The sequence below is a fragment of the Arvicanthis niloticus genome, chromosome 3, assembly GCF_011762505.2.
Source record: "Arvicanthis niloticus isolate mArvNil1 chromosome 3, mArvNil1.pat.X, whole genome shotgun sequence".
In the NCBI taxonomy this organism is placed as follows: domain Eukaryota; kingdom Metazoa; phylum Chordata; class Mammalia; order Rodentia; family Muridae; genus Arvicanthis; species Arvicanthis niloticus.
Genome location: NC_047660.1, coordinates 62,363,059 through 62,381,029, shown reverse-complemented (window position 1 = coordinate 62,381,029; position 17,971 = coordinate 62,363,059). Strand labels below are relative to the sequence as shown.

Genomic DNA, 17,971 nt, shown 5'->3' with positions numbered 1-17,971 from the left:
CACTTAGAATACTATAAATCCTCAGACATCCTAACACACTGATGTTCAGGCCCCTAATAATAAACACTGGGGATTACGCACAGAACCTACGCATGATCCTCTTACAGATTTTAAGTCACAGATTACTTAAAATCTAATTAGATGCTGCAGACATGAGCTACAATGTGCTGCTTATAGAGTAGCATGAATAACCCTCTACATAGCCAGAATAATTTTGAGTATTTACAACTTAAATGTTAATAGAATCCATGAATCTGGAACTTGTCAAGAAAGGGCAAACTGCACTGAATGTTGGCCAGAATGTGCAGATATTTTGAGTACTGATAAAGATAGACAAAATCCAAGACAAGGACTGGTGACAGATATGCTTATAGGGTGGAGAAATGAAGAGGTGATGAAACCCCACTTGAGAATTCTGCAAAGCTCTCTGGAGACAGAAGATCCACCCAACAATTCAGTGACCAGACTGGGAGGGAGAGGGAGAGGGAGTTGACAAGACCATGGTCAAGTCAGATGAAGTTCTGTAATTTAAAATACAACTGTTTCTTTTCCAGATGTGAACAGAGCTACTCCAAAAAAGAAAAGTGATAGGATGCACAAGATTTTGTGGAGACAATTACCAAACAAAGAAAAGAGCTACACTGTTGTCCTGGTCTCAGTTACTAATGACAATACCTAAAGAATACTTTCAAATGTGTTTATACACATAAACACATTTCAAATGTGTATCTGCGCACCATATGCATGCAGTGTTCAAGGAGGCCAGACACAAGTGCTGGATCTCCTGGAAATGGAGTTATAGATGGATTTGGATGACCGTATGTGTGTGTGGAATGAGAATCAAACCCATGCTCGAAGCTGTTGAGCCATCTCACTGGCCCTGAGGACACTGTTTATCACCAGAAAAGGTCTTTATAATTTTACATCCACCAAACCACAGCTAAGCACTGCTTCCAGGAAAGGAGCAAAAGTTCTTCCTTTAAGGCCACACTTCCATCCTGAACTTACCGTTGGCACTAGAAACTCTTCGAACACCTGGTATCTTCCTTTTTTTGATAACAGGAAAGCTACGCTCACTCTGAATTATTCACATGAGGACTCCTAGTCCTCCTTAGTGTCCTCTGGTGCCCTAACACCATGGGTCTGTGCCAGTGCAAGTTTCTCTGCTTCCTAGAACGTTACTATGTATTCAACCAGTCCAAAAGTTAGCTACATACACCATCTGTTTAAATGTTACCATCCCACGGGCTTCGTCCCAATTTTCTCAACAGGAAGTGAGCATTTGCTTCCAAGTTTTCTGAGCGCTTTATAAGTTCCATGCATGTGAAGCGGTTGTCCCAGGATGAGAGAAAACCTCTCAGGCAGCAGTTTTCTCCTTCCACCCCATGTGCTCTACAATCAACAGCCTTGCACACCAGGTACCTTTACCCTCAAAACATTTTGCATCCTTTCTTGCTAACATAGCACCACTCTCCATATACTACTAAATTTTAAATTCCAAGTACAGGGACTTGCATTTGCAGATCAGGGCACATTCACTAGTAAATACCACACCTGTGCTTGAAGTGGTGTCATTCATTCATCAAGCACTTAACTAACGACTTGCTAGGAAACAAGCATAAATCACCATGTAATGGATAAGGTTCTTACATTGTTGGGGCTGGTATTTTCGTTTCCTTCTTTTGACACTGGGGATTGAGCCTCAGCTGAAGCAAGCCCACCACCACTGAGTGACTACATTCAAGCCATCTTTGATGGGGGCTAGTTTTTTCCCCAGCAGGGTCTTGTGTAACTCCTTTCAGACACCAGGAATCTGATAACCACTTTGAATTTTATGAACTAACAACTTTGAATTTTGTGATCTACCTGCATCACCACGCCTGGCTGGCCTGGTATTGAGATGGGAGAAAAATAAACACTATACATACATTTTAAAAAAAAATTTGTATGACAAATCCTTCTTCAGAAACTAAATATATACATCGTTTATAGATAAACCAGGCAATAAATAGAACTAGTAACAATAAAATTGATACAATGTGATTTACTTCCAGAGACCTGCCCCGCTCTAAATCCTCCCTTGAATTATGGCAAACACCCACTATTTTGATTAAAGAAATAGATCTTATACAAAATTTAAATATGTAATGATGGATATTCAAACTGCGTATCTTAATTGTATTGGGCAGAGAGAGCAAGTGGCTGGCCCATGCTCAACCAATGTTCAATAACTGTTTAGTATAGCCCCAACACTGAAAGGTCAGTCATAATTACAGTCTATGTAATGCTATTCCAGGAACAGAAATAATGACATCAAGTTTGGCAAAGTCACTGTGTTGGACAAGTCCTGTCCAGTACATGAACATTTCAAGTTTCCCAAAGCAACTGATAATATTACCCAAATGACATTCTAACTATCGTCCTAACAAGTAGCTAAAACAAAGCTACTTTACATGTTTATTGGTATCAGTCATTCTATACCTGACTCAGATACTCAATTTTCTTTTTTTAAAAAAAGTCTATAATTCAGTACAAAAAGTGAAGGTGCAAAAGTTTAAATATTGTTCAGAGTGTGATTAATATTGTACTCAAAGATGACATTATAAAATTTAACAAAACATTCGACAGCCAGTTATACATACACTAATGAGCAGTGAGGTCTACTAAGCTTCACTCCAGACAGTTACCTGTTCACAACCCATTCTAACAGCAGTGTCTTCTTTTAAGAACTTTACACTCTCTCTTATCTGCTTCTTCCCGTGCTACTACATGGTAAACTCTTTCCATGGTATTTGCTCTTCTCAACTATAATACACACAGCCAAAGGTATCCCTGGGAAAGCACTGACCCAGAGACCCCAGAGAGAAGCAAGCACAGCTACATTGAGGGCACGGCACGGCAGCTGTGGGAGGAAAGTTTTGAATTAAGAGTATCAGATAGTGCTAAAGTACTGAACATATGCTTAATGATATATCAACTTATAAAAACATAAAGACCAACTTGTGACAGGTTATTTTTCTAGTCAATCACTCCAATATTCCAAAGCAACTCACATTATAATAACTAGTTTCCAACAACCCATGAACACTACAAGTCTCAGAGCGGGTATGAAACCTGAGGCTTAGTTTACTTCACTTCTATTGCAGTGGAAAAATTAAAAATAAATGAAACACATTTCATTTTATTTAAGGAAGAAATTAAGAATATGATGAATACATGTCATTTACCAGAATTTTCTAATTTTCCACTGACTTTTAGACAACTACAATGGCTCCAAATAAGTACTGACATGTGACAATAAGAGTGAATGGACACTGTTGATTTCAAGGCAGATTACTATGTAAACTTAAATACCAGGAAGGGATTAAATACAATCTAAAGTGCCAATGTCTGAACAGTAAGGAGTTTGGGGTAGGAAAACCATGTTTGGAATCAGATTCCAATTTCCTTCAGGAAGGCAAACATGGCTTTCAGGCCACTTGCTTTTTAAAAAAGGGTCATCAGAAAAAGGATACAGCACTAACAATACTTGCCTACACAGGAAGGGCAGAGGCTAGCCCCAGAGCCCCACCCCACTTTACTGAACTCTTGTATCTAAAAGTAAAAAGCTGAGTTTTGGAAAACTCCAACTCATTTTAGTGCAACAGGACTCAAACATTTCTTAAATAAAGTACCAACAAAATACTCAAAGTTTAATGTGTCACGGGATTTAGGAACTGTATTAGATTTAGAAAAGGATTTTCCTCTCGTGAGTCTCTATGGCAATAGCCCATTTGGAAACAGGTTCATTAGTTAACCATCTTTATGTAGGAGAGGCCCGTAACTTAGGTCTGAGATTCAAAGAGGATGCATTCGACTCTTGGACAGAAAATGATAGGAGAAGCAAGCATTTGGCATGTTAAAAAGTTAAAAGCCCCCCTCCCGCCATGCCTACTGATGGTGGTGCACACCTCTTCTCCCAGCACCCAGGAGGGGAATGCAGAGGCAGTAGATCTCTGAGTAAGGCCACCACGCTATTCTACAGACCAGAACACACACACGCACGCACGCACGCACGCACGCACGCACGCACGCACGCCTGGGACTGGAGACATGGCTCAGTGCTACTTAAGCGGACCTGAGTTCAAGTCCCAGCACCCATGAGGTAGTTTACTACAACCTTTACCTCCTGACAGAAGAGCCGTCAGGCATGCACATGATGCAGAGCCAAACACTCACATTCATGATTTAAAAAAATAAAAGGCTAATAATACAATAAAGAGAAGAACATTCTTGATCATAAATAAATCATCACAGAGCCAAATCCTATTTTAGTTAGGAGGTGGGGAGGGAAAGATTACAAAATGTGTCAACAGTTTAACTTCCTGAAGAAAATCTTGAGACACTAAAACTTCTATGTGCAACATGATCTCTGGGAAGCAAGGACAGTATCTGGGTCCAAATAAAAATGCATGGAGCATCTTAGTACATGATGAACTAAGTCAGTCTAATATTAATATCTGCAGAGCAAGCCTTATTAATGTTTTATTTATTTTGAAACAATGTCTAACTATGTAGCCCACAATCATCTTCCTTCCAGAAAGCTGGGTCACCACATCTGACCATCTTGATTTTTGAAACAAACTATTGTCAATCTAATAACAATGGGTTCTCGTTACGAACCAATTAAAAAATTTAATATACTACATAATTTTTGAATTACTTTAAACATATAGATGTATTTAGAATACATCTTTCTTGGTTTCAAAGATATTTTCCTCTTGAACTTTGATGAGCACTACTTTCAAACATGCTAGAAAACAAAGGAAGGTTCTTTAGGAAACAAAGACATTTATGAAATGGGGCTGCAGAGATGGCTCAGAGGTTAAGAGCACTGACTGCTCTTCCAGAGGTCTTGAGTTCAATTCCCAGCAAGCACATGGTGGCTCACAACCATCTAATGCCCTCTTCTAGTGTGTGAAGACAGCTACAGTGTACTCATATAAATAAAATAAATAAATCTTGGAAAAATACTTTAGGAAATAGGATGATCAAAGTCAACCCATTACTAATACGGCAAAATGCTATACTTTTAGGCATCGTTTACCATGATGTAAGCAAAGATTACAACTTTTCCCAGTATTTATTCTCCAGGGACTCCAAATACACCAACCCTCGCTGATCTGTTAAGTGGTTTCATTGCTAATACTAACACAGATGAGAATAAACAAAGTGGCATTTTTAATGAGATTTTCAAAATGTCCTTATTTAAGTATGTACACATGTGCAGGGGACATGTGTACAGGAAAAAAAACTACTTAAGATGCTGTCCACCTGCCCACCCAAGAATGACTAACACACCTAGCTCATCAAATAGACCTGTTGCTACCTCCTTACAATGAACTTACAATGAACTCCATCTCTTCTTCATTTTCATTATGAAGGTTTATGAACACAACACAACAGATGTTGAGAAAAGTATGACAAACATGTTCATCTAATACAAAGCAATTCAGGATCCTGTACACTTCCTACCTGGAAATAGTCAATGTGGCAGTGACTTGCTAACTGTCAAAAGCTAAAAATACTTAAGAGGACTTATTAGAGGCACAATGGACAGGAATCTTAAACAACATACAATACACTGAGACATTAAGCTATAAACAAAAAGTAAATTTTTAGATGGTGTCAGGGATTAAATCCAGGGACAGGTGCATGTACCATGTACTCTCTTCTGAGTAACGAAGTCTAACACTCATTCACATGGGATCCTCAAAGCAGCAGCATCAGTACCACATGACAACTTGTTACAAAGAAATGTGCGCTGTTTGTTTCTGGTTTTACTAAAAATAAAAATCTGTGGTGGAAAGAGCAGAATCTGTGTTTAAGGAGCCTCACAGAGATTCTAAACTAGTCTGGAAGACTGAGAAATACTGACTTAAAGGAATGATCACTGCTGCTCTACCATATAGGAACCAATTTTTCCAGAGCTTTATCTTTTTAAAACGAAGCTTATGTTTATATACGTGTTTTGTCTGTCCACTGCCCACAGAGGCCGTCTGGCAAGGGCCGCCAGTGCTCTTAATGGCTGAGCCGTCTTCCCGCACCACTCTGCTCATTTTGAAACCCTGTTTGGTTAAAAAAACATCATATATAAACAATTATTTCCATGGTCACTTTTATTTCACTAAATTGATGAGTCAAAATTATAATATGTATACAATAGTTAAAACTAGGTATATGTAAAATTTTCTAACCAGTTCAAAGAATTAGCAGAGGTTTAAGTAAATTCCAGGCAAATTATTAGTACTGCTAGTACCAAAATGTTTAGAAACTACTGATTCAAGAATGAACTGAGATTCAGTCTAATATTTCTGATTCATAAACAGAAATATTAACCTTTAAGTTTTATGTTTAATTCTGTTAACATTAACAGAATGTTAACCTTTAAGTTTAAAAAAAACCTGGGGAAAAATCTGATAATTGAAAATACTTAGGGGGAATGAGCTCTAATGACTTTGACAGAATGCATACAACACGAGTTTTATGGAGATTGCATGAAATTACATAACTTTAAAAACTCACTTATTTACAAAGGCATAAGAAAATTAAGATGTAGGTAACACGAAATACAAAGTTAACAGGCATAGACTTACATAGTTCTATAAAACCCAGAAACATGCAAAATCTTATTTAGCCTGGTTGACTGAAAAATATAAGTATCTTTTTTCATAAAAGAGGCTATAACACAAAAGAATTAGTCTTAAGACACTAGTAAGAACAAAAGCATGAAACATAATGAATGAATGCGGGTTTTAAGTTTTGACACTAATGCATTTATGCACCTTAAATGACATATTCAATACACGAGTTTGTGTGAATTTGGTCTTTCACAACATGACTAAAAAATTTTTGTTAAGATTATCAATGCTAAAGTCTTCTACATTATCAAAAACTCCTCAATATGAAACACGAAGAAAGGGCTCTATAAATTTTCCTACCAACTTTTAAAATATGGGAAAATGAACAAGAAATCTGTTCAAATTACATGTTTGAACTTAATTCTACCTAATTCTTAATTGTGAATCTGAAGTACACACAGAGGAAGGAAGTGGTTCCCGGCTACACTGTAAGGCATTCCTGTTAAGTGTTAAGCAGACTTTAGCTTGTTTGTTAATGAGGTCCCATGACCTTATTTTATGTGTAGGAGTGTTCTGCCTGCATGTGTTCCTGGTAGACCCGCTGACTACACAGGCCAGAAGTTGATCCCCATGAACTAGAGTTAAAGACAGTTATTAACTGTATTAACTCAGCATAGTCAGCCAGGTGCTGGGAACCAGTCCTCTCTGAGAGTAGCTACTGCTCTTAAGCAATAACCTATCTCTCAAGCCCCTAGAAAGACACATTAAATAAACACCTCTGACTCAGTCATCTTTAACTGACAAAATATCTCTTACAGACAGAAAAGCAAAAGCCACAGTGGCTAATTCAAGCCATACAAGAATATACCTGAAGGGAATTTATATCTCAATATTGGCTATACTGAAAATTTCACTAACTTAGACCTGGAAATAGGTTATTTCTGTTATTCAATAGGAAAACAAATTATAAGACAATAAAGCATTAACTTAACCATGTAATTAAACACAAAAGTCAACAGTTCCTGGAGTTTAAGTATCTTCATTCAAAGTTTAAAGGATTATTTTATTTACTTGTTTGATTTGGGGGAGGGGGAAGGTGGGGGAGGGACACAGGACACACAAGAGTTTCTCTGGCTGTCCTGGAACTTGCTCTGTGGACCAGACTTGGCCTCAAACTCAGAACTCTCTGCCTCCCTGGGATTAAAGGTGTGCTCTACCAACACCCAGCTGAAGCTTAAATCGCTATTTAATAATACAGAAACCACCACAACCCACCCCAAAAAATATTATGCTTATAACACAGAAACAGTGTTTTTGATACATAAAACATAATTTCCAACTTCTGTAAACATAAAAGAATTTCATACTGAGATATATTTATTTGACATATGCAAATTAATGTATGGTATGAAGTTGGATTAAAAATGTTTATAATTTTAGATGTATGTTAAAAGTTAGTTACATCTATTTTTCACTTCCCTTCACCAAAAACAAAAAACAAGGGGGAAAAAAAAACCTTGCCTACATATTTAGATAGTAAGTAAATATACACAGGAAACCAGTAACATTTGTATCCCAAGAGACAAACACCAAATGCTTTACCCTTTCCATCAGTGGTACTGGACAATGGATCCCAACCTTATCAGAGCAGCCCTGACCATAGACCAAGAGTGGCTTTTTCTTATTCTATGGATCCCGACCTTATCAGAGCAGCCCTGACCACAGACCAAGAGTGACTTTTTCTTATTCTATCTGCCACTCTGGCTGACTGGGACCAGCAATACAGTTGAACCTACCCTTCAATTTAAAATAGTCCTCTTGTCTCAGCCTCCTGAAAGCTGGGATTACAGTCATGGACCTCTACATTTGACAGAATTTGGGATTTTAAAAATAAATAAATAAACAAACAAATAAATAAGGTTTTATTCTGGTGGAGGTACTTGGGGTTTACACCTTATGTTCCCAGGCAACCAGAGAGAGAACCTGCCAGAGACAGCTCTCTCCATGTGGCTCTCACCATGTGGATTCTAGGGCCTGAGCTCAAGCCGAACGAAAAGAGTGAGTTCTTTTATTCAATGAGCCGCCCTGTTAATGTTAAGGTTATATGTTAATATCTTTGAGGCCCTAACAAAATTACTATAAGCAACACATTTACCACTTGATTCTTCAGGAAGCTTCCTTGATTTACCCTATAAGGACATATCCCACATATTTTATATTGACAGAGTTTCATTGATCACAAACTGGCCTTCTATAACCAGCTATGGAGCTAAAAGTTGTTAAAACAGTCCAAGAGTAGAGTTGTGTGAGAATTCTGACTGCTTGAGAAAATCACCCCCCCCCAAAAAAAAAACCCCAAAAAGCTAAGACTGCTGTAACCACATTATCTTTAAAAACACAAAATGTTTGCTTTCATCCCCTTCTAGGTGCAGTGGACAGGAATGACTTCAGATTACTCATCACAACTGGTTGTTACTATTTGTTTATATTCCTCTATAGAAAAACCTGTTTTGCCAAGTGCTGCGGGTCTGCAGCTTGTCCATGTGACTGTGCACTTTACTCATGTGACTCTTCATCAAGTGTCTGATGCTCTGAATAAAGCTGGCTACTGTGTGAGTCTTTAGGTCACCTCATTTATCAGCTCCCTAGGTATCAACGCCTCTAGAGCAGTAAACTAAGGATTAAGAGTTTCATTTTTGGCTAGTATTGTCTGACACTGAATTTCAAATCATTTAAAGTTTTAACCATATACAGCTAAGATAATCCCCCAAATATAATTACAGTTCTAAAACAAATATCTGTTCTTTCACTGAATGGTACTGAACATAAGACTGTAGAAATACCCAAAAATGGCAGAGTAGGTGAAAATTTACAAAATACAGATAATCCAAGGTTTTGTCTTCAAAACAAACAAAAAAACCCACATCTGACAGAAAGAAAAAAAAAATCAATGTGTTGACTTATAAAATAAAAACAATTCCAACAAAACAGTTATAAAATTAGATGTTCCTTTATTTTATGAATATTAACTACCGTTAGCAGAAGTGTCTTTAATTCTTCAAGACTTTAAACTTGATTATTTCATGACAAGAAAAGAAATAAAACTTTAGTATTATTGTGAGACTAAAATTATTGTCATGTTAACTTTTGTTGGAAAGAATTAAAATAGCAAATATGACGTCACACTAAATCAGAAAGGCCAAAACTATTGTTTCTTTTTTTCCTACTACTATTAAGCAAATGATATTCAAATCATCTATGGAATGCTAATTAAGAAAACTTAAAAACCTGAATAAAACAGCTGTGGAGTTGGATAACCACACACGGCCGCTAATAACTGAGAAACTACACATTCACGGTGCTCCACTTGGCTGTCACTCAGAAGCTGACATCTCTCAGAGAAACCTTGGTAAGCACTGGAACGGGGTTTTCTTCATGTAGAAAAGGCTGTGTAGACTCTTTTCTTGGAGCTAGAGCTGAGCCTAGACACTAGGCTCGCAGGAGACTAGGGCAACTTAATGTTCTTGAATAATAACACAATTATCACAGCCTTGGACAAAGGCAGCTGGGCACTGACAAGAAAAGATTGACCATCTCCAAACTTTAATTCAGAATTGAATCAAATACACTGGTGAAAATTGCTGAAGAATTGTACTGGAAAGACAGTTTGAAATATTTTTTAAAAAACCACTTAAAAGTTAAAATTAATTTAAGAACTCATTTCCAAATAATGTTACAAGTTAAAACAAAGTACACTCCCCATCAGCTTATATTCATGAAATATGTAATGAGAATTAGTCTGCCTATTATTTTTAAATCTCAAAGATCCAAGTTTCTGAATATTCCAAGTTTTTAGAAAATAACATCCAACCTGCTGTTGTATGTAAAAGGAGTAGAAACACAAAACAATAAAATAGAAGATTTGATACAAAGATTACAACTCAACCATGCTTTAAAACCAATTGCTTTTATGTAAGATTTCTGAGTGACTGAAGTCATCTTTCCAAGATATCCACAGCTTCTTCCCCCAAAACCAGGTAGCAATTATTCATATAAATAAAATCTACCGCAATTGTGCTGCTCTTCAGAGAGGTGTTCTGTAAGAGGGCTATGTATGAATACATGGAAATGTTATGAGAAAACACCTGCTATGATCATGGGTCAGGCAACTGGATATTCAAATACAAGACTCCACATACATACATACATACATACATACATACACACACACATATATGATAAAATTTTAAATAAATATAGGATGAACATCACAATATGGCGTCAGTTTCTCTTAAGTACTAAACAGTAAAGTTCAAAACTGTATTTCCTAGGAGAATCTGACAGATGTCGCAGGCAGACCTTACCAGACTGAGGAAAGGGGGGTAATAACCATTTGAACAGATAGTCCTCAGAAATGAACAGTACTAACATCAGATGGGATTTACAGGACAGACTTAATAAAAAGAAAATATTATAATACAGCAGTCACACTATCTTTTAAAACACTTCTAGAAAACAAAAAATGCTAAGTGGCTATGCTACCATTTAGGAATAAGACGCCACACCCTCCGTTCACTGCCAACAGTGTCTGTCTGTATGGTTGGCTGGTTGGGTTAAAGCTTAACACTGCCTCTTAAAGTTATAAGGGGGGTGGTGGAAGATGTAATGAATGATGGCAAAAGACTAAAACCAGGAATTATTTTATGAGCAAAAGAGATTTACTTTCAAACATTTTTTAAGATTCAAAAGATTTATTTGGAAAAATCAGCACAGAACAAAGATATCCTCAATAACTTTTCTCAGAATATATGAATAGTGAGAACCTATAGGAAAGGTAAGCAACAATTCTAACTTTACACAGGATCTATGGTTTATACAATCTCATCCCCCATGCCTCCCACCCACTAATATACTACAGTATTTACCCCTTATTGACATCAGCTTACACTAACGGCCTAACTTAAGGGGTACGGGAACAAACAGAAAAGCAAAATTATTTTTACTTTTAAATAGGTAGGATTAGCTAAAGCAACCACAGCAAGTTTTGTAAGGTCATGAGGGAACACCACTAAGAACATTTTAAATTAGGCAAAAGCATTTCTTTATTGAGATTAACTACATAGATTTAATAATGCCACATAGCTATCCTTAGCTAAGGTCACAAACACATTTCAACATTCACAATGATGGGCATCTTTTTCACTAAGCTAATCTACAAAGCTTATGAATAAAGAAAATACAAAAAAAAAAAAAAAAAAAAAACCCTCAAGTTTTACAAAAGAAAAACTTCAGTCTACATACATTAACAGTAAAACCATTTCTCCTAAGTAACAGACAAGGTATAAAGGCATACCACTGAATTTTTTTCTAAACAGTCAGGAATGAAAGAATATTTAATATCTCCGACGCTTATTGGGGCCTTCAAAATTGCCCCCTTGACTCCCTCTACCAAAGCCACCAGGACCACCACTCACAGGCCCCACACCACTCATTGGTGCCTGGGGAGTTTCAGAACCTGTTCTATTTCCCATAGGCGAGCCCATCTGGGATGGAGGTCCTTGGGGAAACCTATCATTGTGCTAGGATCACGTATGATAAAGTCCATTTGGAACACGCCAAAATAAAAGTGACAAGAAAAATTGGCAAAATCCCAAGTGGTGGTGTCGGGAAGTTCAGCAGAAAGTCCAGCAGAGTCAGGATCAAACATAGAAGGAAGAAAGGAGCAAGTTAATTAGTTCTTGTTTTCAAAAATAGTAGTAATAATAATGATAATAATAAGCAGCATCTGAAGATTTACAAATCGCAAACACTACGCTCCGTTTCACGGACAGAATTGATTCTGACATAAGCAAATGCCTCCTTATGCCCAATCAGCATACAATACTAGTCTGATCCCTTTTTAAAAAGTTTACACTACATGAAACTAGAATGTAAAGACAAAACTATTGTTATTTTGTTTTGAGATGGAATCTCTGTCTGTGCAGCCCAGGCTGGCCTGTAACTCAGGGTTCTTCCATCTCTGCTTTTGCCCCCAGATGCGGGGACTGTAAGATACACATATCTTATCAGGCCTGGGAAGAAAGAAACTTTTTAAAAAGAAATCAGAAATGTAAGACTGAGGAGCAGCATCATACTGTTTTTAAAAGTAAACATTTTATAAACTCAATTATCAATGCTTTTAAGAAACAAAACATTAAACATTAATATACAGTGCTTTCCTTTAAAGACTAGGGTTATGTAAATAGTAAGTTTTAAGAATTGGTTTAATAATATGAATAACTAAAAGCACATTAAATATGAGTCATTTATTCTGTGAAACTTTACAAAGGTCAATCTTAAGTGAAGAAGATAATTTTTAAGTGTAAACGCCAAAAAAAAAAAAAAAAAAAAAAAAAGGAAAAAAACCTAAGAATAACATTTAAATTAAATTTACAATTTTAGAAAAGTGTGTAGGAATATAGCCAATCATGTCTATCTGTCACTGTTAATGATTAGTGCTGAGGAGAAATCTAGCCAACATACTTCAAGTTTCAGGGATTACACTATGTAAATGCTGCTGCCTCTCTTAAAGGGACAGACGCACTGACCACTGAATGTGCCATCTCTGTCCTGGACACTGTGTCGCTGCCTCTTTACCTACCTAATAGATTTGAAAATGCTATCAAGAAAACCAGTATATTCTTCAGTTCTACAATAAACAATGCCTTCCTTTTAATCTTCTCCTGATCCCCATGGATCAGTAAGACTGATGGCATGTCTAGATTAACTGCCAGTGCATTTTCTTTCTTACCAGCAATGGACTGCTAACCTTTACTACAGTAATCCCAAAACCAAACAGCCTTTTTGAAATCTGGTCACCAATTTTCTTTTTCAGAACTTTAAACAATTATCACCTGAGGAAGAAACAATTTTCTACTAGAAAGCTTCAGACAGAGGAAGAGTCATCATCTGTCCTGCTAACTGGTATGCAAAGATGACAGAAATTACAACAGAGAGAATTTTTATGTTTTGGCCACACAAAGATATCTTCACACTCTTAGGTCAGAAAGCTGTGTATTTTAAATTTTGCAGTAAAAGCCATTAATAGTCCTATTAAGAGATAACTGTATACCTTTAAAATGTTTTGAAAAAATAAAAATTTTAATCTTAACTTTTTTTTTCAACAAGGAGAAATAGTTTGAAATAAATAATTACAACAAGATGCATCAAACTAAAACTTGTTTGTTCATACATAGTAGAGATCTGTTCTACAGTCTACACAGAAAAGGACAATGACAAACATTTGGCATTGCATGCACCCACTCAAAGGCAGATACGAGCTCAGCACTGCAGAGGAACTGCAGTGGCACATGCACTTTCACTCTATTAAGGAAGAAGATGTGATGGCAATACTAAAAACATCTGGACATTTAAAAATGTCTCTAATGAATTAAAATTTAACAAAGTTGCTTTCTCTTCACTGGCTGTACATCCATCCATATCAAAAGTGATGAAATCACATTTGTTAAGTGTGAAGTTATCTTTGAGGCAGCAAAATGCTTAGTTATGAAATATAATAAAAAAAAATTTAATGATACATTACCACTGCGCCATTATCTGGTATCATTGGAGTTCCCATATTTGCAGCTCCTTCTGGTCCCATGGCAGGACCAGGACCCATTGGTGGGCCAGGTATAGTTCCTCTGTTGTTCATATTCATACCCATCATTGGAGGAGGCCCTTGGGTACCAGCTGGTGCTGGGCTAAATGCATCTATGCAAAACAATCTACACTTAGAGCTGTCCTATCTCAGTTTAGTGAACATTAAAAACTTTACAACTCATTCAAATCTATACACAAAATTAGCATCAAAATAACTTTTCTTCCTTGAGAGTGGAACACTAAACCATCAACAATAAAGCATCATAAATACAGTAAAACTCTCATTACTAAAACAAATCTATAAGAAATAAATAAGGCCATGTCAATTTTTAGTGCAACTGGAACTAAGATATTCAAAGTTTCAAACATCAGTAATATTAAGTATAGCTTATAATTAAAGAAAATGACCCTGAATAATTTTATATTCTGAGTGCCAATAAATAAATAGTAAAGGCTTGGCACTCAAAAACAACAACAACAACAACAACAAAAACCCACTTGTTTTTTCCTTAAAGTCAGAGTTAAAAATATTAGCACATAAAAAATAAATCTTAAGAAGGAAAATTACTCCAGATAATTACACAAAGGTAGCTGTGAATCTCTTGGTTTAATATGAGTACTAAATACTTTAAAAATGTATCAAAGAATGGTTTTCAATTTTCTATTAAAATATATAATCTAAGCAAATGAAAAACCCAAAATACTGGGATGAAACTATGTTTTAAAACACTGTTCATCCAAACAGATAAAATGATTATGTGACTACTTCTAACAAGTAAAATTCTAGAAAGGATCATGGTTCTAATCCAGCCATCAAGATATCCACTTCTTTCATATTACAATATTGTCTGAGCTGCACTGTAATGTATATGGTAGTCTCATAATAAAATATTTCAAAGCATTTGATTTTTAAAAAAGTATATGTACCTTTTAATCATAAAAATCCAATCTCAAAAACTTATGCCAATTTAGAGATCTCTTCTACTTCATTATATGGGCCAGTTTTCAAATAGTCAGAATTGAACTTCTAAATGTACTACATATAATGTATTAATTAAATACGTGTATTTACGTTCACAGAACAATGACTACTGCAGCTGAACACTCTACAGTGTCAAGACTAAGGAGCAACAACAAAAAGAGTCACACTCCTCAGCAATCTATCACATCACCTGCTGCTGCTCTTTCAACTCTAAGTCAAGAAACAAGCAATGTCAAGGGAAGGAATTGTCAACACTTTAAGCTTACAATTTCTACTTCCTCAATATGGCTATAAACATATATACATATATAATAGAAACAAAAGGTGGACAGTAACATCTACAAGCACTCTTAGCTTAACTTCCCTGAAAAGAACAGATTAAAGGTATTGTTTTTCCCTCACAAATTTTAAAAGGAGGGTGAATGGGTGACAAGATCTTGTATGTAGACTAGGGTGACTTGCTGTCATCTGTCACATACTCCTGCCTCATGTCTCTTCCATGACGGAATTATGGGTATGAGTCACCATGGCGAGCTCTCTTCTTTATAATAGCACATAACTATGACAGTAATACAAGTCAGGATATGTAAAATAATGCCCCCACTATCAGTGACATAGAACCTTATTTTCAGTCTTATATCTTCTACCTGTACAGACCTATGAAATGTATCCGATATATCCACTGGTCTATATCAAAAAATGATGCTGCCATACTATCAACAGGATGTATGTGGTTGCATATGCAGGGCCTTGAACACAACCACTGAGCTACAATTCTAGCCCCACGTACCAAGCTTGATGTGCTCCAATAGTTTTAACAACTCAACAATTCAACGGGATGAGAACTGTAATAAACCGTCATGATATAGTCTAACACTGAAGATTGAAGAAATGAACCAGACTTTAGGACAGTCTTACTAACGGACTCAGTTTTCTAATGAATGTTATGATAATCTCAATTTGTCCTGAATTAAGGAATACAAAAGCATATTCTCCTCATAAAGGCTTCAATCAAATGAAAAAAATATGTCCAGATCTCTGTGTACTATAAGTATTGCTTAAGACTGTACAATTCAGAGTTTAATATGGAGGTTAATGAAAGTAACTGTAACTGTCTTTGAAATTGTATTTACTTGTATCTTCCTCTAACTGTCCTTGAAACTTTATTTATTGCCTTATATATTACCCAAAAGTTACTAGAAAAAGATACAGAGCCATATTACCATTATATACACATCTGCTTACACTAAGGACTCCACGTGTCTATGCACTAACTGCACAGTTGTGCAGTAACACAGTTACATGTTATCCATAAATGATAAACTCAGTATACATTGATGGCCAAGGAAACTGACCAAAAGGACAGTAATAAACTAGATTACCTGACTAAAATAACTGAAAGTACAAGAAATTTAATAGCTAGTCAAAGAAAATATCCATGGACACATTCCTCATTTAAGTTTTATCTAATACTCTAAATATTTTAACATCGGAGTTCAGTGTATTGTCTATTCTGATAGTGTAATTATTCAAACAGCATGTACATTTGAATTATACAAACTTTAATTTCATGAGAAGTTTCTGTGGGACAATTTAATATAAAAGTGAATACAAATAACATGTCATTATTGGCCAATGATTAAAATATGCCACTTCAAATTTTAAATTTATTAGTAAGAGCCACATATTTTCTCCTTGGTTCATAACACTATTTCACTATACGATAGTGAAAATTTTAATATAACTAAGTTCTTAAAATTTTTACAACTCCTCTAAAACCATGTAAGACACATATTTCCTCAACAAGCCACTGAAGACTCTTGAATAAACATTGAAAATATTCTGATATAAATAAAAAGTCTAAACCTCAAACAAAAAAAAACCAAAAAACAAATTTAAATTAGAAATCCTAAAAAATTATTTGAAAATAACTCAGAAAGTATCAGCATATGAGGTAAAATGAAAATTGACTTTTCCAATATGACAGCACTTGTATTGATTTCACAATGATTAAACTTCTCACCATGTATTAAAAACCTAGTTTAGAGGTTTCTTTTACTGATGATATCAAACCATATTACAGTTGTAAAACATTTTTCCTATGATACACTTTTATTCCATTTATTAAATATAAAAGATATCATCAAAACTGTTTGCATGTTTTAGTTTATCAGCATATAGATACCACAAACAGCATACAGTCCCCAAAAGAATTACAAAGTAAGTTTTATAAGTCTTTTGCTTCAAATCCCTACCTCCCATGTTTATTGCTCCTCGGGGACCCATATCACCCATTCTCATTTCCTGTTCTCTCTGTAAGTAAACATAGTTGTCAGAGTCAACCTATCGATCTTATGATTTGACATTTCCCATCTAAAATCAAACAGAAAAGAGTGAGTTGGGATATCACTGTCTATTAGAAATTCTGACAATTTCCAACAATATTTACTTAACAAGACTACTAGAAGATAGGAAACAAAATGGAAAAAAAAAAACAAAAAACAAACAAAAACAATAGCAAACCCTTCAAGCATCCAAGGCGAATGAATACAACACATTAAGTCCTTAGAATATTTGGTTTACACTGAAAGACTAGATTCCACATGAACCTATGTTCCATTACTTGGTAATACTGCTACTCCAAAGAAACCTGCCTAGACCTTTTATCAAAGAAAAACCTAGCATTAATAATTAAAGTCAAGTATATTTAACTTCCAAGTTACTAAAA

The 17,971-nt window shown here is 35.7% G+C and overlaps 1 protein-coding gene across 5 annotated transcripts in view; it reads right to left on the bottom strand.

Annotated features, from left to right (window-relative positions):
* The window catches only part of Pspc1 (paraspeckle component 1), an 86,352-nt gene that overhangs the window by 14,245 nt on the left and 54,136 nt on the right, over positions 1-17,971 (bottom strand). For 3 of the 5 annotated variants that reach the window (XR_013109348.1, XR_013109347.1, XR_013109349.1), the window contains exons 7-8: positions 17,499-17,556; positions 14,203-14,372 (exon numbers count right to left, since the gene is read on the bottom strand). Coding sequence is in view for 2 of the 5 variants with exons in the window: in XM_034499224.1 (XP_034355115.1) it covers positions 12,014-12,199; positions 14,203-14,372; positions 17,499-17,556 (414 nt within the window). In the remaining 3 variants the exon portion in view is untranslated. Of the gene's footprint in view, positions 1-11,351; positions 12,200-14,202; positions 14,373-17,498; positions 17,557-17,971 lie in introns of those variants that run through there. The other 2 variants (XM_034499224.1, XM_034499226.2) reach the window with 1 other exon arrangement.